Raw genomic sequence first — 24,901 nt, 5'->3', positions numbered from 1 at the left:
GTATATATATATAAATATATATATATATATATATATATATATTTATATAAAGTATGTATATAGATATATATATATATATATATATATTTATATAAAGTATGTATATAGATATATATATATATTTATATATATAAATACATATTTATATATATATATATATATATATATATATATATTGTCATCCCATGCCACAGAGGTCTACTATTATCCACTGTCTTGAGTAGGGACGCATTAAAGATTTATCTGGTGTAATAGATGATATTTTTATATAAAAAGTTTAGAAATTCACGGGGTTTTCACCTAACAGTGAAGAAATTTATTCTGCTCCAAGTGTCACACGCCATGAGATTCGGGTGTGTCAACGCATTGTCTGTGACCGTTATTTCCCTTTAAACTGAAATCGCATCATATAACACCGTTTCATAAACCCATTTCGAATTTGCATGATGTAATTTCTTGTCAAGTTAACGTTTGAAACAAGAAGAAACACATATGCCTATATATATCTCATTATAGCAAATAGCATAGGAAATGTGAAGGGTATACATATTGTGTACTAACATGTTGCTCATTCTCGGCGAATTATTCGGACTTTGCACTTTGTGCATGTAAGATACACCAATGACGGTAGTTTCTAAAAATTTCTTTAATAATTCCATCAACGAAGGACTCCTTTGAATGAGCCATGTAATAAACGAGATGGATTGGAGAGTAACCATTGGTTATTCTAATTCGGTTACGTCATTCTACGCATGCTGATCCGATCAAGAATCAATAGACAGGTTGAAACAGAATAGAAATAGAAGTATATCTCGATGAAGAACGGACGATATCAATTAAGCGTATATATGCTCCAAGGTCTTTAATATTGACATGGATTCCACCCCGCACTATATATAGCGTGCATTAACGCCTAGAGAAATAGGTATTCGATATCTAAATCAAGACTGCTCTCAAGTCAAGAGTTTCCGACGTACGTATTCGATTTCCTAAGGAACATTTCATGAACATTGAAAAAAAAAAATGAAAAAAAAGAAAACTTGACTGCAGATTGGAAATTCATCCTTCAGTAATCCCAAACTTTAGAACCTCGCAACTTCTAATTCCAAATTGAACTTGTATTCCTTAGTTACGCAAATGAAATCGATCTGTCAAAAAAAAAAACAATATTTACATTTATGTATATTCATATATTTCCATGCATTCTAATAATTGAATTTTTCATGCAGGGTGTATTTTTTAATCTTTCGCGGACGGCATTTGGTTCACAGACTATTTATTAAAAGACATTGTATGCCTACATCAAATTGACTGGAAACGTCACAAAGAAAATTAACTTTGAAAAAGAATATAAAAGAAAATTTAAAAAACATTGGCTTCTGTAGAACACGATTTGAATCGGTAAACTGTGGAAGTGAGAGTCTAAAGCTCTGACAGCTCTGAGTTACCTAATTCTTCTTTGATTACAATTAATAATAATAATTTCTTTTATATGGCGATAAAATAAAATGTTTATTACTCATCAGTATTCCCCTACTGCCAAATACCGGTCCTGTGGCCGAGTGGATAAAGGAGGTAGCATTTGAAGCAATGAGGCTTAGCAATCGGAAAGGTTCCGGGTTCGATACCCTCCAGGGGTGGGCTTTTCATCCAAGAGTAATCTACGGTCAAAATTTGAGTTAAAATGTTGAATTGGAAGCTACTCGACGTGAAAGAGGTAAGCCATAAGCCCTTGCGGGTTTCTCCCACACATTCATGGTTGATTTAGCGTCGTAAAAATAACTGCTGATTATTATATATGATTATTATATTATAAATACGCCTGAAATTAAAAAAATTACCACTCACTTTTCTCAATCTCCACGTCTATCTCTCTCTGTCTTTCCCTATCTCCACCCATCTCTCTTCCTCTCTCCCTCTCATCATTTTGAGTAATAATAACACGATCAAGAAACTAAATTACGATAAATTTTCGTTATCTCTTTCTTATAATATATTACAGGGAGGAGAAAAACTGACGGACAACGAACTGAGCGTGTCAGAATTATTTTTCTGTAAAGAGTTTCTAAGAGCATGCATAACTAAGTTTTACTGTCATATTTCGATGGCTTTATTGCAGCCATTTACCGATATCTTGAGTGCGAAAGACGACGTGGAGTATAGCACTACAATCGTATTGCTATATGAAGAAATCCCTCATTTACATTCGACGTCACACCTTGCATTTCATGTTTACATTTACAAAAATTGATTTCTCTTAGACGATATGATAAGAGAATATATAGCATGCCAGGTTATGTTTCACAGGTAACCTAAGTTAATAAATACATATGCACACGCAGTCTCACCAGTACAAACATGACCAAATGATTCATTACCATTATACATAATAATCAAAACACACACATCCTGAAATATACAATATATATATATTTATATATATATATATATATATATATATATATTTATATATATATATATATATATATATATATATATATATATATCACATATAGACAAGATATACAATTTACACCATATTGCTACCCTGGGTTTCACGTACGCATAGAGCGACGATCTTCGTGTGATATATATATATATATATATATATATATATATATATATGGGTTTACAGGGGTTAACGGCGGCTTTCTGGGGTTAACGGCGGCTTATATATATATATATATATATATATATATATATAATCACTTTGTAATAAAAGGCAAGTAGTCATGCTCCGCTGTGCAAATGATAAAATATAAATAATGATCTACTGTCTATTGATCTATTGTCGAAAATTATTTCACCGATTATAGACCATGATGGTCATGATCTAATATTGAGGTTTGAAATTTATTTTGCGTAAATTTGAAGATTACATTAAACCTGTCAAAGTTAATTTCCTTCTCTTGGATTTACCGGATATTAATGTCCCATATTTAGCTAATTAACGATAAAGATTGATAGCACACGACAATGGGAGACGTTTATAGATATATGATCATTGGCAGCATATGAAAGCCAATTTATGGAATATGTCGGCTCATATCACAGGCGTACGAGATGGGAGGGGGTGGCTTAGGGAGCTCAAACGTCGGGCAAAAGTTCGGGCAGCCTCAGGACAAAAACCTGAAATTCAATTTAAAATTTAAAAAATATATTGCGAAGGTTTTAATACATGATCGCTTACACTCATTTTTTTCTCGATTCCTTCCCAAATCGTTCCCGATTTTTGCCCTAATGGTCAACAACTCTTGCCTGAATATTTCGACACATAATGAAAACGTCGCGAGATTAAAAAGATTGCCAGCCTTTTTTATATTCCAAAATTGCAGGGGACATCAGAAGGAAAGTAATATTTAATTAAGTAGGCTACATTTACAAGTTAAATTAGCTCTTTAATTTCTGGGAGTTTACTTAAAGAAGCAGAAATTGCAAACAAATTAGCACTTTTAAAAAACCTTTAGTAATTTCTATAGTATAAGATATCTTTCGCAGAATGCTTACAGTTGTACTTAATAATAATAATAATAATAAAAATAATAATAATAATAGTTGTTATTATTATTATTAATAGTAATTACAGTAATAATGTTCCACCGGGATGATTTAACTCTTCAGTGTTATTTTTAGATACTGCAGGAGATGTTTACTTATAAAATGATGTTTCGAGAGTGGTTTTAAGACGCTCTTTAAAACTTCAATATGCGTAACCGTATAACTTGGAGGCAATACTAATTGCATAAAGGTTAAGTATGAATTAAGATAATATTCTCAAGTAGATTTCATTCTATATTGTTTTTTTACTTTTATCATTATGATCACCGAAGACCTTGGTTGGTTACTTATTGATATAGAGCCTAAGGCTATTATCAATGTAATCCAGACATTAAAGCGAAATAATTCCCTTATTGAGGAAAGAGCTTTGACACAGGCCCTTTTATAGCTCGCGGTATGAAAACGCTAGTGTGAATTGATTGTAATGCTATAGAACTAGGCCCTACTGCACGTTGAGTTCACGTTTATTTGCTGTTATTCATGTTTTGTTGTTTTTGTTCTATGTGTAGTATTTTTCCTTTTTGAAGTTTTCTTTTAATTTCTCTTCTTTTTCTTGGAATGACGTCATGCAGTCGCTTTAAATTTACGACATGTGCTCCTTACATTTTTACGTTCCCCTATAATAAGGCACTCGGTATTGAGTGGTGCTTATATACTGAATCCCTTATTGGATTGTGGCTATACACAAGAAACAAATGCCGTCGAGAAATATTCAGCCTTTTCGATAGACAGAAACGCCTCTAAGCTTGAAATGTAAAACGAAGTGGTTGCTGAAAAAAAGGTCAACAAAGCTGCTTGACATTGCTCAGCATGCTACTTCATCATGTCCTTAGTCTTGTTTTATTTGCGTTTTTTCGGCGATTTTCGTACTTTGTTCTGTTTTTGGTCTCTCTTTCTATGACCTACGGAGCTTTCCGTCTTGTATACATGCATGATTTTGTCGCTCAACATTTTCAAATGTAAAAGCGTTAGACAGTCGATTATATATATAGGGCCTACGAGGTTTCTATACACGACCGAGACCCTAACTTTAAAAGCGTGCTGCTTAATGTAACGTTGTGACTACAACAAGATTATAGGTCGAGAAAACGGCTGATGGGCTGATATTAGAACATTGCGACACTGGCAAGTTTAAACATTGAATGACTGAAGTTTTGAAAGGGGTCGAACCACCTCTTCGTAGATTCGAGGTGGTAGGGAGGCGGGAGGCGGGGAGGCGGGGAGGCGGGAAGGCGGGAAAGCGGGGAGGCGGGGTGGCGGGAGGCGGGATGCGGGAGGCTGGAGGCGGGAGGCGGGGAGGCGGGAAGTGGGAGGCTAACAGGGAGGAGGAGGATGTTCCTCAAGGTTAGTGAAAGGCTTCAACTGAAAGTAGTTGATTTAACCGCGAGTGATAATGTTTGACATGTTTTAGTTTCTGCTGCACTATAACGTGTCAGTGTTTTACAAGTGCAAGGGAACAACTCTTTATTAGCCAAACATTTGCCCAAGCGATTGTTTCAATATAGAAATAAAAGGAAGATTACTGTATTTCGTAGGCAGTTTGTGCATGGCTTCATAAGAATCTAAGCATCGTTTACCGAGATTTTCATGACCTGTACTACTTCTTAAAATGATTCGTTTTTGCCTGATTTATGCAGTTAGTTAACATAAAATGTTTACAGATGGGAGGCAAAGCTAATGCATGGGTTTATTACGGATTGTATAACAAGCATCCTGCGCAGATTGCTAATCGAAATTCAGGCGAGATAGGATCTCACTTTCCTTAATGTTGCCTTGGGAACTGTAGAAAATACTCTTCTGTTATATTACTTAATCGAATGCATAAATTCCCTCTTTTTTTCCTTTTTTTTGGCACATGAATCAGACAACGCGACATTAAAACATGGTTTATCTTGTAGTATGTGTAAACCCAGCTATTTGTGTTTATCGGTCTTTGATTTCTCATACTAGACTTTGGTAGCAAGACTATAAATTTACTTTGTAAGAAAGTGTACATTTCAAATGGATCTCAATGTTTACAAATCAAATGACCGCAAAGGTTGAAATTCTTCTTCTGCTTCTTCTTCTTCTTCTTTTACGAATTTTCATTTCAGACCTATTTCTGGTCATAAGTTCCTATTTTTTATTTTTATTTTTTTTACTGAAATTTCATAATTTATGGTAAATGCTGCGGTTCATAAAGTTTACATAAAACTGTCCCATACCACCTCAACAAAACAGATAATTTGTGGTTGTTATATCATTATATGTGCGTGCAACATTTCCCTCCATACTCCCGTGTGCATTATACCTATGTACGAACTGCGGATTCGTGATCACGACGATATTCCAGCATGTCTCTATAGCTGCCAAGGAAAATATTACCCTATTACCCTATCTGAAGGAATACCCAAACAAAACAAAAGGAAAAGTCAATCTTTACACCGAATCTAACGAAAACGACTTTTCAGTAAAGCGTGAGCTAGAACCTTAATGTCCCCTTTTTTAAACATTTTATGTAAAACGACGCAGAAAGATATACGAAGGAAGCGAAAACCATCGGGCTTAAAAGGAATTCTCCTTACACTTCAAAGGGCTTTATCACCGCGACCTATTTAAAATCCAAAATCTAGAACACACGTTACATTTGATCGACAGTAAACTGGCCCGGTACATACGTATGAATAATTATTCGATGACGAAATTTCGCTTTGCATGAAGAATTCTGAAATGTGCGTTTAAGATATGTTTAGAAGCTGAACACTGTTGTGTAACGAAATGCAGTCATCCGTAATGTGTTGTTCAGTCGTCTCAAGCCGTGAAAGCCGGTGACTTTCGATCGAACGCCGATGATGACGTCGAAAAAATATAGCGATCAAATTTATCTTCCTTTACAAGAAAAAGAAAACAGGTAAAGGGCAAAAACATCTCTTCCATTACGTAAAAAAATACGTCACCAAATCACGGACAGTTCAGTTTTTCCAATTATATAAATACGCTAGTATAATTATTTCGGAAGCTCAGAAACTGGTATTTCTTCTCATCCCAAAAGGTCTAATTATATAACGGCTAAGTGCATAGCGTAATGCATCTACGACGGAATTTACCGTACGCTTCCCTGAATTGGCCACATTTTGAGTCAATTTATTTCCACAAAGTTAAACTGGGTAATTCTCAACGTGAGCACAACCGCATGCAGGACGCATAGGATTAAGATACACAACATATCGTGACATATAGCAGACGTGGTATTTGCCTTTCCATGTGACATTCATATCGCATCCCACCGCTGCCACCATATGTCGCGTCGAATTAACTTCTTGGCGGGAACATGCAAGTTAAAAATTCAGCACAGAATAACGAAGATTAACACGGGAAATGAATTACAAATATAACATATAGGATACTCTACTAAACAACTTATTAACATAACAATATGAAATATTTACAACTGTACCTGAGAACTGCCCTTACATTAATACATATATAACTTAAATGCTTGTTTCGAAGATTGTTAACATAGCCTTCTCCATATTTAACTGTTTCATTGACTAACACACACAATCGTCAAAGCATAATGCGGTCTTTATAATGCCTTGTTGTAGTTCCAACTAGGTCAAAGCTACCTGTCATTGGACGGACAGCTTACATGCTGGCTCTTCCTGGAGCCGTTAATTCTTTAAGTCAGGACCATTTCTGGAAGGCGGCTGCGTTATTCATGTGAAGTCCTAATGTGATCCATACTTGCTTTATGTCACCTATTTCCGTACTACACGTACTTCCACTTGTACACTTGTGACATCCAAGTCATTGAAACCAAATATCGTTTGATAACATTTCGACAAACTTGTTAATCTGTTGTCATTCGGAACTCATTTTTTCCTGACGGAAGGAGAACATTGGAAAGGGGCTGTGCAGGGGTATTGATACGTACTCAGTATGTAGTATGCAAACATATACAGTGGAAAATGTACGGTGTATAAGCTATGAATCTTTATTTCATAATAACTTGAAAAAAAAACATAAACGACCCACACATGGCTAAAGTTGATTTGAAACGAAATGTCACAATGTTTCTCATGAATAGTCTAGGCCTGTACACTGGTACATTTAAAGCCTTTCAGACCTATTAGACTGCATGGTCACACTCGACTGAAACATGCGCATAGCCTATATGACACATTTTATTGTCGTGACAGTACATTACAGCTTACACACTACATTGATACGATGAGGTATCTTCTCTGAGACAAATACTTTTTCTTGCCAAATGAAGACCATTGAAGATTCAATTAGTGCGACTGCCACGGTTTGTTGCCTTACACTGTCATATTTAACCATGTACCGGTACTGCCTCAGTCACAGGGGAGGTTTGTAACAGTTATTTCTAATTAGCATTTTACGTAGAGACCTTAATAACATGTTAGTTCTGTAATCCGTACAGAATAAGTGCTAGTTATAACTCCGAAGCGATTGGATGCAGGCAGGCATTGTTATATATGGAGGCTCCACCAAGATTATCTGTATACGTTTAGTCATGGAAACGCAATGATCTTGTTTAATTGGACTTGGACGGTAGAGGATATCGCGTTTAGTTACGAGTTTCGTTGCACCGATCACGGTATCTGTCGAAATGTAACGTATACATCGGTATTTCATTTCCGCTGAAATAATTTCAATTTAGAAATTTATATCAGATGGGAAAACCGTAGATTGCTCTTGGATGAAAAAACCCACCTTACTATGACTCGGCCGGGTATCGAACCTGGAACCTCCCGATAAGCCTCATTGCTTCAAATGCCACTGCCTTTATCCACTCGGCCATAGCACCGGTTGAGCTTTGATTGTCGTCATACTTTTAGTATGACGACAATCATGCTGTTTACTTTTTCCTCTTGATTTCCAGATCAAAACCAAAAAACACCAAAAAATTAACTACTTAACACACACAAAAAAACAGCTGAGTAAACATAGCCGGTGGCATTTATGTTACGCAGAAAAAACGCTTTTAAATAATGTTAAAACATACTTCAGTAAAAAATAAAATAGCGGTTTTTGTATTTCTAACATAACGTCTCCTGTAACGCTAAAGTGTATTATTACTTTTTTTTTTCATTAGTACCACCGTCTACAACGTAACAATTCCTAAACGCTACTCAACGTGCAGCACGCACGGAAATGAGAATGCCTGCACTCCAAATATACCCTGTGCTATACACATGTGGTGGCTATTGACTTCTTTATTCCTTCGATTAACCTTCCTACTTTTCTGCAAATGATAGATTAATCTATCTCGTCAACCAGTATCTACTTTAAAATTTTGATTAACAATATTTAAGCTGGTATATTTTTATTTAAAGAGTACGGCGATCGACAGTTTTTAGTCCCTTTCCGCCTACACAGTTGCACACTGTATCACAATCCGTTTATCTATTGGGCATAGTTCATTTCAAAGCTCGATCCCCCCCCCCCCATTTTTTTAGTTTAAAAGAAAAATCAATACTTCGTTTCCACGGGATTACGTCAGGAGACAGACTCCCCTTTTCAATGATATAAAATTCAAGCTGATTGGACAAAATTAAAGCTCGCAAAATTTCAGTCTCCAATGACAAGACTTGTAAGATTTTCAGAATCTTGAGATATCCTTCTATAATCACATTGCATTATAAAAACGCACAACTTGCTTGTCAAAGATTAATGTAATTGTACACGACTTTTACCGTAAATACCTCCAAAGCGACGTTCTTCTATACAAAAAGTTAGTTACGCAGGGGCGTATCCAGGGGGGGGCGCAACAGGCGCGCGCCCCCCTATTGGCCGTCACCAAAAAAAAAAAAAAGTTTAGCAAAAAAAAAAAAAAAAAAAAAAAATTGATGACGACCTTTATGTGAGATGTCGGTGATCGCTCAACCCCCCCCCCCCTCCCGTATGCTTTATTTTTTGTTTGCCAAAAAAAAGGTTCTGGCGAAGTTCGGCGGCATAATAGTTTTAGAAACATAGATGGTAATTGTGTTTGTATTATCACTATAAACACTAAATGACATGCCAGCCATACTAAATTGTGCATTTTGTGTCCATATTTACTGGAAATGTTGCTTATTATTAAGGTCGAAAAATGGATCACATATGGCCATGGGCGGCGATCCTGGGTGGAGGGGGGATATATCCCCCCATGAAAATGGGTGGAGGGGATGTAATGCACCATATCCCCCCCCCCACCAAATGCCAGGGATAAGAATATTTTCATGCCTACATTTATGCATCTTCGTTAATGTACGGCTCTTTTTTAGCTTCATTTCTCGCCTACCATAAACGCAGTGCGATCTTTTCAAATAAAGCGTCTTTATAAAGCAAAAATAGTTGACTGTAGGCTTCATTGGCCCTATAACAACAAAATGTATTATTGCGCCCACGGTATTGATATAGTACATATATGCACGCTCATAGTATTCATATAGGCCCTATAGTAGGCCTACACGCGTACATGTTCCCTCGAACAGCTGAGAATCTCATGTAACCAGGGTAATGCTTAATACACGTTTCACCTGGATGCCCTAGCAATCGGTACCTAGGAATGTAACTATGTGTAATTGTGTATTGCATGTGTATAGGCCTATAATAGCCTGCATGAGGCCATTTTCTTCATCGAATAATATAACAGAGCTCTCGAACATTCTAACGTTGCGCCTGAAACAAGATTGACAGGGGCAATTTTCCCAAAATAACACCCGAAATTAAAAAAAAAAGTATTTTGGATCCTGATTATGAGATATTTCGGACATGACATCCCTATTTTAAAGTTGGGTATATGCCGCTTGGAAACATTCGGGAAGTGCCGTTTCCGGCCATCTAGAGGGTTTGTTAATCCCAAAATTTTCTTGTACGCTTCGCGCCAACTCATGGTGGCGCTACGCTTAGATAGTCAACAAGGTCATATCCCCTCTCCCCCCCCCCCCCACTCGGAAGTACGGATCGCCGCCCATGCATATGACACCATTTTGCATTTCAGCCCTTCTTTGAAAGCAAAAATTGTACACCCCTCCCCTTAGACCCATCCCCCAGGACGGCGATCATTCATGCCTGGCGCCCCCCCTATTGGAAAATCCTGGATACGCCCCTGGTTACGTAACGTTCCATGCATGTTTTGTTGCGAAAGCATCTTCCAAATTAAAAGAAAGACAGGAAAAACCTAAGCCCGACTTTGAGTTTTATCTCAGTTGAGCTGCATTTGTGGAACATTCCATGGATGTGTGTACCAATGGGAGTTATCACTAAGTTTGTGTTGTGTTGTATAAGCCTAGTTTAGGACCGTCATGCATGTAACAATGACGCCTTAAACGGTCCAAAGTTTAATGATCATGCTATTGGCGGTAACAGAAAAGTGATGTAGTAACATTATACTAATAGGAGCTTAATGGAAGTACTCCACAATTTGTTTACATTTGTATTTACCGATACACGCGAACTAAACCTTCCGTTGATTCTCTGTTGGGACCTGATGCTGTAGGTGTTCATACCGTGTGCTATCTATTTTGCTGCAATCCAAGCACTTAAACATATTCTATCTAATTGGCAACATAAATTTTGTAGTGTCGAAAAAATGTCTTGTTTCTATCTGTTTTGTTCAGTTTATACACATTCCATGACTCGTGTAATTTATACTGACGCATTTCAAAGCCAATGAAATCGGTTGAATAACATGCTTTTAGTGTTAAGTGCTTCAATACCCCCCCCCCTCCCCTCTCCCTCCGTTTATAAAATGAAAAGAAAAAACATTTCGTATAGCCTTACCTGAGCTCTAAGTAATCCCGTGAATTGCTCCACCCGAACTTGAACAAACCTTGCTCAACTTCGTCGACGAAGTAGGAGCGATTTGGGAGTTGAAAGGAATTGTTATCAGGGAATACCTGTGGTATAGTAAATTTACCTAGATCTCTATAGTATCTTATTTTACGTATATCTTTTCTTACGTATCTACTTACTCTATATCTTACTTTATCTTATCTTACTTTACGTATATATACTTTACGTATATCTTTACGTAGTTTATATAGGGGCTTAAAATTAGTAGTTTCATCGAAAAGGTGAAGTCTAGGTTGAAATACAGGTTTTAACTGATGAAAAAGAGGAACAAATTCTGATTTATCTTTAAAATAAGGACGGCATTTCATTATCATGATTACACTATAAATCACAGGGATACTGTAAACTTCACTTCAACTTAGGTGAAATTTGAAACCCTACATTCAAATCAAGATCAAAACAAGAAAATGAACAAAAAGAAAAATAAAACATTTTTCTGTCCGTGTGTAACTATATGACAATACTCCGTTTTGTTTCAATTAATGCCCTTGGTATATTAACTGTGAACATACAACTTAGTGACGCTTTCTAGAATCGCATACAAATTTCAACAAGACTGTATGTATGCATTGGCGTAGATCCGGGAGGGGAGGGGGGGTATCCCCAACATTTGACTAGGGGTGGCCAATGTAATCACCTTCCCCCCAAATGTTATGGATATGCGTGTGACAGAAAGTACATTTTTCTCCACATGAAAAGCGATGATTAATTAAGAAACTGCTCATTTAAAATGTGTTGAAAAAGGTTACAAGATCGGGGTATGGTGATGTATGCCCCAACATTTGACTTGGGGGAGGGGGGGGGGGTTGTAAGACCCATATAGTCATCTACCCTATGTTATAGTTAGACCCTAACAAATATTATATCCTTAGAAAGCTTAAAACAAAGCGAAATACTGTAATGTACGTGGCTATATCACTTTAAGTTTTATATTGTTTTGGGCCAAATTGTTCTCATCTAATATGCTTTTCTGGGATAATTCTTCCGGTATATATATATATAATTTAAAGAAAAACGTATATCAACATATAGTGCATCTCCCTTGCCTCACATGACAATTTTCATTGGAATCGTAAGAAATTTAAAGTAAGCGCAAATAACAGTCTCCATTTCTAACAACATATACACGATTAAATGTATTTATATCGCCCACAGAGGACTTACATTTAAGATGCAAAACCACTTAGAATGTTGACATAAAAAAAAAATGCCCGTTTAGGACTGATTGATTCGAGGCACAACATAAGGAGAGACAATGTTTCCCGTTCGATCGCCATTCGTGATGTTGGCATAGGTTGTTTTAACCTCGATTCCTGTGTCATATATAGCTATAAATTGATGTTTTAGGGATATTAATATATATATATATATATATATATTAATATCCCTAATATATATATATATATATATATATATATATATATATATATATATGTTTATATATATATATACATACATATATATATATATATATATATATATATATATATATATATATCAATACGGCACTGCTCTACAAGGCCAAATAAATCCATATAAGAATACACGCCAGCTGATATATGTATCTACATGTGATGGTTTCTCCTTGCAGTGGTGTATTTCTGATATAGTTTTAAAAAAAGGGAGGGCAGTTGCTCCCTTAGTCTGCGCTACGTTTAAAGAACGTGCCAAGGTTTATATATATATTAGTCTAGAATTTCTATATTTCTCTCTCTTATTTACAAATCTTACTACCTGGTCATCATTTGGAGTTAAAAATCGCTTATAATCGTTACTAAAAATGAAAGATATGAAAGTTTACTTTGAAGTTAGCAAGTTACTCCGTCATTAGGCTTCTGTGTAATTAAGAGACGCAGAGGCTATTAATCCTTCCAAAGTTTAGCGATTAAAAGATCGTAATTTTGAGGACTTAACGCTAAAGCAGGCATTATCGAATTTCTTAAAGAACATGTTTTATGCAAGTAAGTAAAATTTTGCCCCGTTTTTACTTAATTATTCATATATTCGTATTGGGTTCTTCCGTATACGGTTTGATTCAAAAGTAAAGATGAGACGAAAATCTAATTTTAGACAGCTCTAACATATTTCTGAAGTTTTTTCGTTTGATATCTTTGTAGAGAATTTTGCGTCTGAAAACAGAGTTAAGTACACAGTAAATCTCATCTACATTTTATACGTAATCAGTACGAGTCTGTATATATATATCTATCTATATATATATATATATATATATATATATATATATATATTCATATATATATATATATATATATATATATATATAAATATATATATATATATTCATATATATATATATATATATAAATATATATATATATATACATATATACTATATAGTGCTTTGTGAAACGTGACACGACAGTACATTACACAAGCAATTGTCTCGACTGCAGGGTACACTGACATGCAATCTATATTGCGTGTTCATGACACGTTTTACTTTACTGCACATGCTGAGTGGAATCATTGGTGAGACGGGAGAAACTCTCGCTCATAAGCATGACGGTGTTGCCGAGGCAAATAATTCTTTATGGTTCTTTCGGTGTTAAAAATCATTTGCTATGATGATATGAGATATATGATATGGATATGAAACACTTTCGACTTTGTATCTAATTTAAAATAACGTTTTACGTTATTATTACTTAACCTACCCGGTTTTATCTCACAGTTTCCAATAGTTCATAATAAAAAAAACTTATTGTTCATATTTTTGTTTCACAAACTGCATATTCATTAGCTACGGTACCGTTTTATTGATCACTTGCGATTGTTCACTTTCCATTTCCATTTCCTGGAAGATATATTTTATAACAAAAATATAGTTTTAATCAAATGTTCAAGGCAAATTTAAACATTTGAAGAGCATTTTGCCACCATCATTTTGTAAACATGAGAGAAAGATTGAATGTGATTAATTTCCCATCTATCAGCTTGCACCTGGCTCCTTTTCTTTTAATCATTTATCAACGCTTCATTGGACGAGACATCTGCATATGCATGGTAGATACATCTTTAATATTCGTGTAACCACACATACGTATGTTTATAATCACTATAAGAACGAAGTGTATCATTTATATGATTATAGCATGAGTAATTCGACATGTCATTACTGGTAGAAGTGTCATTATTTTTTGTGTAGACTATAACGTATTCTCATAATTGTATTAGAATGCGTGCTATGCACATGTTCGACGATATGTAGTTCAGTGATCGATAATCAAACTATAGGTTCATGTAAAACCATTTTTATTTGGTTTCCTTTGTGTATAGATGACGGACAGGTGTGACGGAAGAAGTCGCCAAAAGAGGCATGACGTCATCGCAGTCATTATTCACGACACATAGCATACATCACAGATCCCATATTCGTACAGTGTTGAAGCTGCATTGCGGCACCGTTGAACCTGTACCTGGACAAATGGTCTGCAATCTTGTCCGTATAGCGACAGATATATTCCATAAAATCATCATGGTTGACATGAAATCAGGTACGCATGCGCTGAGAGTCTCCTATTCTGTTCGTCGCACACACATGTATTAAATTATTACTATTTTTTTTTACTATTTATTATTATTTGCGAATTACTATGTAGGCCGTTAAATGGAAAGGTGGATTCCGGTTTTTAAAATATCGATTAATTTATATTATCAGCTTTATCAATTTATGCCACATTTAATTGTTGAATGTTTAATATCCTACAAGTGTCACCTCTGCACTAACCCCTCGTCCACTGCCTCCGCCCCCCCCCCCCCCAGTGTCCCCTCCTTCTGGCAAATACAAAGTGCGTTCATTAATTGAATGATAAATCTTTTAATTTTGTTCAAAAAGCTGTGTCGTCGTCTACAACTTTGAAAACGGTACTAGGCCTATATATTATTATAGCATAGTTACCTTGCACTCAACATGTTTGACGTTCATTTTTGCCTTCATCTATTTGCTCTTTTTGTCTTAAATAGACAATTAGTTACTATGGGGTGGTAGGGCTCCTTGAAGAATTGGGTCCGTAAAAGCCGAACAGCTATAAGGCTCGAAAACACTTTCGCTATCAAGAGGGTCAGTTTTTACAAGTCTGAGAGTGATATCTCTGGCTTTGAAAATGGAAATTGCTGAGGTCATTGGTGATAGTTAATGTGTTAAGAGCCGGTGAACATTACTTTATTGCTTCCGTTTGCTTCCGTATAGGGGGGGGGGGGTCCGTGGGTGGGAATAGGTTGCTTTCTGTATGACTCAACACGTGTAATGGAATAAAAATATTTGACTTTTACGCAATTTTAGTCGGAGGTTTTCTAATAAATTTCCGGAAAAAATCGTTTGTTTCTTTTGCACTATTTGTCGAAAATATTAAATCATTACACCATTGTTGTCCCTTGTTACCCATTTTATCCGAAAGATCTTATACTTGAAGAAAAACAAAAAAACGAAATCGATAACAAACCGTCACTATCCAAAAATATTTAAATATCGTCGTAAGTATATTTGAACGAACTAAGGGGGATGGGGGAGGGGGGAATGGAGGGGGGTCACACCGTAACCTCGTGATCCATGCAGTTTGGATTTTGCTCTTGGAATGGGATTTTGGATTTCTAGCATTGAAGCATACAATACAGACCATGGCAGAACGAGTACAACACCATCCTTGAGTACGACTATTCAAGTACAACTTCACTCGGTATGACAATGAGTACAAGGTTATAGGTAAACGAGTACACTTAAGATTGCACTTATATCTATACACATTTCATGGCTACCAGTGAGGGTACAAATCCACGAGTGAGGGTCATTTTGCTAGAACATTACCCTCACTCGTGGATTTGTACCCTCACTAGTACTAGTAGCCATACTAGTAGATATGTGTATAGATATATGTGCAATATTAAGTGTACACGTTTACCTATAACCTTGTTCTCATACCGAGTGAAATTGTACTTGAATATTTATTTAGTTATTTATATAAATATGATATATATATGAAGGCCAACGTTGATAGAACATTACAAAATGTGATCAACTTATAAATATAATGAACGCTGTTTTAATAATTCCAATGAGCTATAAAAAAAAAATCGTCTCATCGACACGTTTCCCATCGTAATGTACTCATAACAGACATGAGAACAACAGATAATTTCTTTCTTTAATAATATATATTCCATGCTTTGTGCCACAAGTGCGTTGATGGGCATGCAGATATATATGTATGTGAAATGATTTATCAGCAAAGTTGTAGGGCCTACTAGCATATCAAGTGATATCAATTTATTAAATAAGAATAAATACATATAATATTTATATATATATATATATCTATATATATATATAAATGGAAATCGTAATGAGTTGGAAAATCAAGAACAGTGAAAAAACTTTCAGCCTCCACCGGGATTCGAACCACGGGCCTCCCGCTCTGTACGCGGACACCCTAACCACTAGGCTATGGACGCTGATTGTATGTCCAGAGGTTCGAAACCGGTAAGGAAGATCGTAATTCCACTGTAGGCGTTTGTCACCTATATCGAACAATACTAGTTCTGTTTTTGGTGACATATTTTGCCCTACTCTAGAGATCAAACATGATGCTATCCAACTCGAAAATCATTTGTGATTCCTAAAGCCGGATCTCGAAAGAGATACTTTGAACAGACTTTATGTTAATGCAATGGAGGTAAACGACAAAGGCAAATGAATATATATAAATGAAAATCGTAATGAGTTGGAAAATCAAGAACAGTGAAAAAACTTTCAGCCTCCACCGGGATTCGAACCACGGGCCTCCCGCTATATATATATATATATATATATATATATATATATATATATTCATATGTGGTGAAAAACATTCCAGTCTCTCAGGAGGCTTTTAACTGTTCTGGAGTTTTCAATTCATTACACTAACTTAATATACATCATGACACGACATTTGAACACACTGCAAAGGCTATACCATTAGATAAGCCTGTTAATTTAACGGAAACCGTACAAAAGATGTTTTCATTTCTTAGCAACGTTTTAAACTTCAGTGTGTGGCAAATGTTAAAACAATAATAGCGTTGAACTAAAGAATCATTAATAGCCACTGTTACCTTAGTCAACGTGATGAACTGGTCGCTATTTTTATTCAGTATATTTGTTGGTGATAGTTATAACTTGACAAATTAACATGCAAAATTGATATTGGAAGAATGTTTACCCGTCGCGCTGAGACAGATTTTATTTTTAAGAGTTTAACCAAATAATGTTTTGTTATGATAATATAATGAAGGTTGGACCTAAAACTTTGAAGGTTCAGTGGGTGGTGTGAATTTGTTTTGATTTGTGGGAACAATATCACAAAATCAACTCATAACGAAAGACGAAATGGACCCTCTATATATGCATTCTGTATCACAATTTTCAGTTATCGAATGGTATTCAACATACTACCCTTTTTAATCACTTTTATATGTTAACAAAACGGCACTTTCTAGTTACAGTTTTCATAATTTCTCACCACTATGGACAATGGAACTTTTACGTTACAAAAATAAGAAAAAGAGAATTCTCTATAGCAAAAAGGGGAACTTGTTGGAATTTACTGGGATTTCAATATATATATATATATATATATATATATATATATATATATATATATATATATATATATATATATAAATAAAAGTCGCTTTCGAGTTATTTCACAAATATGGGGGAAGATTTTACCAATAACCCCCCCCACATCCGTACCTCCCTGCCTCCGTCGTCCCTGATCCCCTCAGAACAAAGGGAAGGTGTATATGGTCAATGTTGTACAGATGGAACTGTCAACAATACACAAATTTCAACGTTTCATACTATACTTACAGAATCGCGCAGCTCAACATTTTTGGAGGCGCAAATCATTGTCACGTGACATATAGTGAGCTGGAGAAATCAAAATATTTACGTATTACTGATAGAACGTAGACGATATGATTTATCGGCAGATGCCACATGATTTAATAACTGTGAAGAAAAACACGTTTCATGTAAATGTGAGGTCACTCATGACGTCATAGTCAATCTGAATGGTTGAAAAATTATGGTATATATATTTGAAGTTTTTTTTTTAAACTTTTTCATGAGCAGCAATTCATTATATGGTACACGCTGTAAGATTTGTAACGATTTGTAGCATATTGATAATAATATCGGTGTCGAATTGCCTTCAATGATAAACAAAACAAAAACTGTTAACTTATATTTATACTTATATTTAGTTATATTCACATTTTAGGGTAAATATTTACATGAAGCTGCATTTTGTTGAAAATGGAAATCATCCCGTAAACACAAATAACTCATTCCGAATGTAGGTCTTTATTATGCACTCATAGCTCAAATACACCCAGAGACATATATCATAAAGCGATATTTGATTAATCTATTCCCCTATCCCAAGCTATATGTTGTTAAAGAAAGACAATATTCTATATCCGTGATTATTGACTCAACAGGCTAGTATATATGATATATTCTGCAGTGTCAAACAATCACTCAATTGACATCATTCGCATCGGTATGTGAATAAAATCAATCGAATTTCTAGAGATGTTTATAATAATTCATAGAATAGCAAACATGCCCAGGGTATTGCTAACAAATACAAGAAAAAGAAGACGAACATTCAATGACATTGGTGTTTGGAATTTGATTAGGCTCTGAAGTAAACGTATGGTACATTACGATTGTAGTTGTAACAGCAATGCTGATATATTTTAAGTTCTTTTCCCCCTCCTTTTTATTTCTGTTTTTTGGGGGGAGGAGGGGGTGGGGAGGAGGCTGGAAGCCATTTTCAAAAGCAATAAAGCAGCCTTCCATGTGTATTACGGCTGCATGCATATAATCTGAGTCATTTCTGTGAATAGACTCCTACATTATGTGATACTTAGCGTCTTTATAAATTAAAAAAGGCGTATAATCTCCCTCCAAAAGAAAAAAGGTTATATTTTCGTTGTTGTTTGACTCATTTTAAAATACGTCTGTGTAGAACTTGGTTGTCCACCCCTGTTGGGCAACGATCCAAGTAGCCTGCACTTTGGCGTTGGAGTAAAAGCATTTTTAAACGCTTCCCGATAACGTTGACTCATCGCTGTATAAATGATCGGATTCACAACTGAATTGAGGTACATCAGCCCTCTCGTTATGGTCGAGGTGAGGACCTCGTGACTAGTACTAAGGTAAACATTGACAGCTTCCAGTAAAGACAGAATCTCAAACGGTGCGAGAAGTAAGAAGAAGATTACGCCGTTAACGACTAACATTCTCGCGATCTGGTTCCGTAGGTGTGTGTCGCCGTCTCGTTTGACGGAAGTGTGTGACCGAAGGCGAATTATCGATCGATTGAGACCAATCACAATCTTGACGTATAGGAACGCATTCAGGAATAACGTTATGAAGAATGGCACTATCTGGACCACGTGCATCAGAGTCCTCAACCACGGTAGTTCTCTACCACACATAGCCAAGACTTCTGGTAAAGATTTAGTCAGTTCAGATCCCGACCACGTGAAACAGAGATACTCCAACCCTGTATTAGACGGCGCTATTAGACCGGCCGTGATACCGGACAACAGCCAAGCCAGAACTGTTAACCATAGAGACCACGTCCTATGTTGGAATAAGCTTTTCCCTTTAGGATAACAGACGGCGAAGAAGATTTCCGCAGACACGAGAGTGACGAAAAACAGCGATGCGAAATAAGCGGTATCCACGAGAAAGGGCAGAACGACGCAGCCCACTGGTCCGATGGGTATGTCGTCATCCACGAGGGGCGAATTGGCAAATTTCCATAATTTTTCCCCTATCGCCGAAAGCAGAAATACTATATCTGCGATCGCAAGGTTTACGAGATAACGGTTCGTCGCCGTTTTCATAGACGATTGTTTGGTGACTACATAAACGAAGGCAGCATTATCCAAGAATCCCAATAACAGTAAAATAGGTAAAATACACTGTGTGTAAAACACCATACCATTACTGTATAGAAGGAGCTCTTTCGCTTCTTCGTCGGAGATATTCATACCCCCGCCTTCACAATCGCTATCGAAATTGTAGAGTGAGTCCATCTTGATTCTCTTTGTTAAGCATTAAAGTTCATTTATTTATTTATCCTGGAAATATACGTCTTTCCGTTTTTCAATACCCTATACTATACAATATATCCATTCAACGAAAAATCAAGAAAAGAATGTCTTTACCGAACTCATTAATGAAAAATCCATGTTGATTTGTCATCTTTATATATGATTGTTGTTAAGAGTTATATTATTGTTAAGTTTGAAATTGCGAAACAGACTGAAGAAAAGGGAGAAAAACAAATCCAGATGTCCAATTTCACACGCAAGCAGTAAACAGGTTTCTGTTATGTAATCAATGTAGACATCATTACCGCACACGTCTATCTATTAAAATCACGGTAAATTCTATTTTGGTATACGATTCTCATGTTTCATGAATCCAACTATAGATCAAGTATCATTCTTGAAGAAAACACGTCATAAGTTTTGTATACATCCATGCAAGATGAATGCAAAGTTAGACAATCAAATAAACAAAAATCTCCGATACTTGATCTGATCCCCTCCAAAAAAAAATCTGCAGTGGTACATTCGAGTCGATCAGTAGTTGCTTTTGGCATTCAATCACATATAAGTGATGTATTATGCTTTTGATGTATGTAAAGATTTTATTTTTTGCCAAAGAAACACAAATCTTAGCATTTTGACAACTTCGACTTACGTAATAACGCTGCAATATCCATTTTGAATAATCTTTCCGTATATATACCAAAAAATTGTCAAAGTCACAAGGAGTTGATTAATTACAGTATTAAACAATTATAAATGCAGTTAAATCCCCTGCCTAGTATAGTGATGCTAAACACTGCTGTTCCTCGCTGGTTCGTTGATTTAAATATCAAAAAAATCATACGAATACAGAATTTATTCCAAATTCAAAAAGCCCGTCCTGTTGGAATGAGTCAAGCATATATAAGCTGTCTATTTGTGAAATCCTCCACGGCCGGTTTATTTCAAACAGTATAACGAGTCTGCGGCCGTCTATCTATGCGAACACAGAAGACAACCCAAAAATAACCCCCAATTTACCCTGAAGGTATACTTGCCATTTAAAATCCCCTTAACAACTCCAACAATTCCTACACACTTTCCAAAAGAAAGAGGCGAAGAATACTTAATTCTTTCCTGTGGTCGAAATGAAAGTGACGAAAATTCTCTAATTAAATTTATTTTTTTCTCGTCCAAACACGGTTTCTGCAGTCGTTGTAAAAACGTGCCTGATTACACAAGTTTTGCCTAGAATCTGTGGCGAAAGGAGCAAAAGTAAAAACAGATTATAGCTTCTTTTTCCAGCGACTGCCTGTCATCAAATGAATAGACTTCTCCTCGCCAAGGTTGCCCAAGTGCTAATATGTATGTATATACGTGAGCGTGTGTGTATATAGATATAGCGGTATATATATATCTATATATTCTGTTGCACACTATAAAGAGATCTGATTTTTGCAGTAATATTTTCCTCTTAAATGATGGACAGAGTATATACCATGGTACTGTACATTATTTAAATAGGAAATTCCCTGGTTCTGAAGTTGAACCAATCATAGGAGCTTTCATGAAGTGACGTAATAATTATTCACAACATTGTATTGTGTTCACACGGAATCGGGAGACAGTGTCGTCGTGAAGGCTATTACAGCCTAAAGCACTCGAGCCGAGAATTGTTACTATAGTTACCTCTTCATTTTGGGCAACGGTTGAAAAGTTGCAGCGGGATTGTTAGATTATTGAAACAGGTGCACAGTGAGAACAATTTCCTCAAACAAATATCGTTTCAATTGTTGTGTTGCATTGTAAGACGATGGCGTGCTTGCACAATCTAAGACCCCGAGAAGTTCTAAACTTAAGGGATATTCCTTATATGGAAAACTAAAAGTACTTCATACAGTTTTATGGAAAAAAAACCCACCTCAGTATATTGTATCTAAAATGAGGTGCTGTTGATTGAAAAAAAAAAACGTATACTTTGAATTGTGAAATGCTTGCACGATCTATTCTTCCCTGGAGCAGATCATAGTAGTTGGTGTTTGATGTAATAACGGTAAAGGGTCTTCTAAAGCTTTACTTTCATATTGTAATACGTTAGCTTTATGTTTGAAAACTAAAACATTTGGAATGTTTAACGATTAGCTGTCAAATCTATCTGTATTCAGACTTTCATCCAACTGCAAATGATTTTATTGAGAGATATTTTTGTCCTCTATATGAACAGGTAAGTAAACATATTATGAAGTAAAACAAAAAATTTTCAGCTGAATTGCCAATTGTCGTGACGACACTCACTCTGCTGATGCATTCACAAAATACCACTCGGACTTATTTGACAGAAAAGCAAAAATATAAGTTGGGTATATATGGTATGAGGATGTGCATGGTCATGACCCTAATGATACAGAAACTTCCCAGCACGTTTATAAAGCAAATCAATTTCGTCCACCTGAATATCCCGTTAAAGACAAGCCTTAAAAGGATATATGGCAATAAGTTACCAATGGTATAGGGTTATCTGTTGCAAAATCGTGTGAAACCTTGACCTTGATGCGAGACGTTATTCTTCATTTTGTTTTGTGTTATTACAAGGATGACGTTCGACAAAGTCGTGATACAACATAGTCCAACAACAACAACAAAGACAAAATGGAGAGCTAGTATTTTTGTTGGCTCCTATATCTATTCTGATTTCAAGATAATCAACTTTACTGAATGCAGGCTAAATATCTTGAATGTGCCGTTAAGGCTCAATTGATGATGACAGTATAGTCTTCACTGCTTACGTCGATCCATTGTTTTGCTTGTTTTTAATTCTAATAATTGGCCAAAACATGTTCTTTTAATTTCATATAAAATAAAAAGGTTCGCAAACGGTTCGAGTCACTCCAAGATTTATGTGTGTCGTCCAGTTACAGAGTTGTTGACAATTGACAATTCATAATCATGGACGTTAAATATCAATTTAAGAGACTGACTTCGGTCAACTTGTGGCTTTGATAAGCCAACGAGGCTTCTTCGCGAGTTCCTGCTTGCAGGAGGATCTAAATACGAAAGCTTTAATGAACAATTAGTAATGCATTGTAAACGTGTTATTTGAGGCAACATAAAATGTCTTATGTTGCTTCTATAGGCCTACTGAGGATTGTGTTGCAACTACGGGAAATGCCTAATGGTCTTTGTGTTAGAATATGTAGTCAACAATCCCCTTAATCGATGAGCCTGAGATGTATAAAAGATCCCACCCCCCCCCACCCCCGTGCATAATATTAAACGAAATGGTATAAATTCAACCTGGACTGGTAGCGATGTTTATTCTAACGGTCTACATCACATCAAAACTAAGTCTATTCTATACCGCATGGTTAGTGCAATATATCGGCATCAAAAGGCTGATATGGTAGTCAAAATGTCAAACAAAAAGAAACTCGAGTCTAACCTTCCGTTATTTAGATGTTTTGAGGGAATTAGTTAGTCGTATGATATGACTCACCCTTATTTTGTTTTTAGATAGAAGCAAGTTCTTATACTGTTAAAGGAAAATGGTAAATAATGTCCAAACATAATCAAACAGGGTGACTCATATACAACAGTATAAGCAGTTATACCAGGCAGCTACAGTTATATATCAAGGAGGTGTTTCTACGAAATTGATTACCAAAGTGATGGCGAACTGTAGGAATTCTGATTAAACCGAATACTTTAAAGACTGCGCCGAACCCACCTCATGTGAATATGTTGTTCCTTTCAAATATATATGAATGTAAAAAATATATATAAGAAAAAAAATATAAAATATATAAAAGATATATATATATATATATATATATATATATACCGTATATATATATATATATATATATATATATATATATATATATACACCGTGTATATATATATATATATATATATATATATATACACCGTGTATATATATATATATTATATATATATATATATTATATATTATATATATATATATATATATATATAAACATATATATATGTATATAAACAAATATATATATATAGGCCTACATATATATATATGTCTGTGTGTCTATGTGTATGAATATATATTTATATTTTTCTCAAAATGTGCCTTCCTTCAACCACTTTCTAAAAAATACACGGTTCTGAGGAACGAAGTCAAAGCAAGTTAATAAAGAATTGTAATTGGAAATTCTACGAAAACAATGCATGGCTACTGTCAAGGCTGATAAATAGTATATTTAAACTTCGGTAAATGACGAATAAATGTCTGCTTAATAGCTCCTTTAGCGGTAATTTGCCATTATCTCTTGTCATTTGGTGTTTACATGATGGTAACCCGTTCTTTTTTTTTGTCGTTTCATTCTTATATTTCTTAGACTGCCTCTCATTCATTTATCTG

General features: G+C 35.5%; 1 protein-coding gene and 1 long non-coding RNA gene across 2 annotated transcripts; both read right to left on the bottom strand.

The window, feature by feature from the left end:
* Nucleotides 1-295: 295 nt before the first annotated feature.
* Nucleotides 296-11,435, bottom strand: LOC139979568 (uncharacterized). The gene is made up of 3 exons (XR_011797215.1): nucleotides 11,329-11,435; nucleotides 1,520-1,661; nucleotides 296-1,148 (listed from the first exon to the last, which is right to left on the bottom strand). It is a non-coding gene; the product is annotated as an uncharacterized lncRNA (long non-coding RNA).
* Nucleotides 11,436-16,552: 5,117 nt separating this feature from the next.
* On the bottom strand, nucleotides 16,553-21,957 carry LOC139979562 (neuromedin-U receptor 2-like). The gene has a single exon (XM_071990500.1). It carries the CDS (start codon nucleotides 20,506-20,508, stop codon nucleotides 19,384-19,386), a length of 1,125 nt encoding a protein of 374 aa, XP_071846601.1. The 5' UTR covers nucleotides 20,509-21,957; the 3' UTR covers nucleotides 16,553-19,383.
* Between the last annotated feature and the right edge of the window lie 2,944 nt (nucleotides 21,958-24,901).

The sequence above is a fragment of the Apostichopus japonicus genome, chromosome 14 (genome assembly GCF_037975245.1).
Source record: "Apostichopus japonicus isolate 1M-3 chromosome 14, ASM3797524v1, whole genome shotgun sequence".
In the NCBI taxonomy this organism is placed as follows: domain Eukaryota; kingdom Metazoa; phylum Echinodermata; class Holothuroidea; order Aspidochirotida; family Stichopodidae; genus Apostichopus; species Apostichopus japonicus.
The sequence above is the reverse complement of the archived record's forward strand: the minus strand, read 5'-3'. Positions and strand labels throughout refer to the sequence as shown.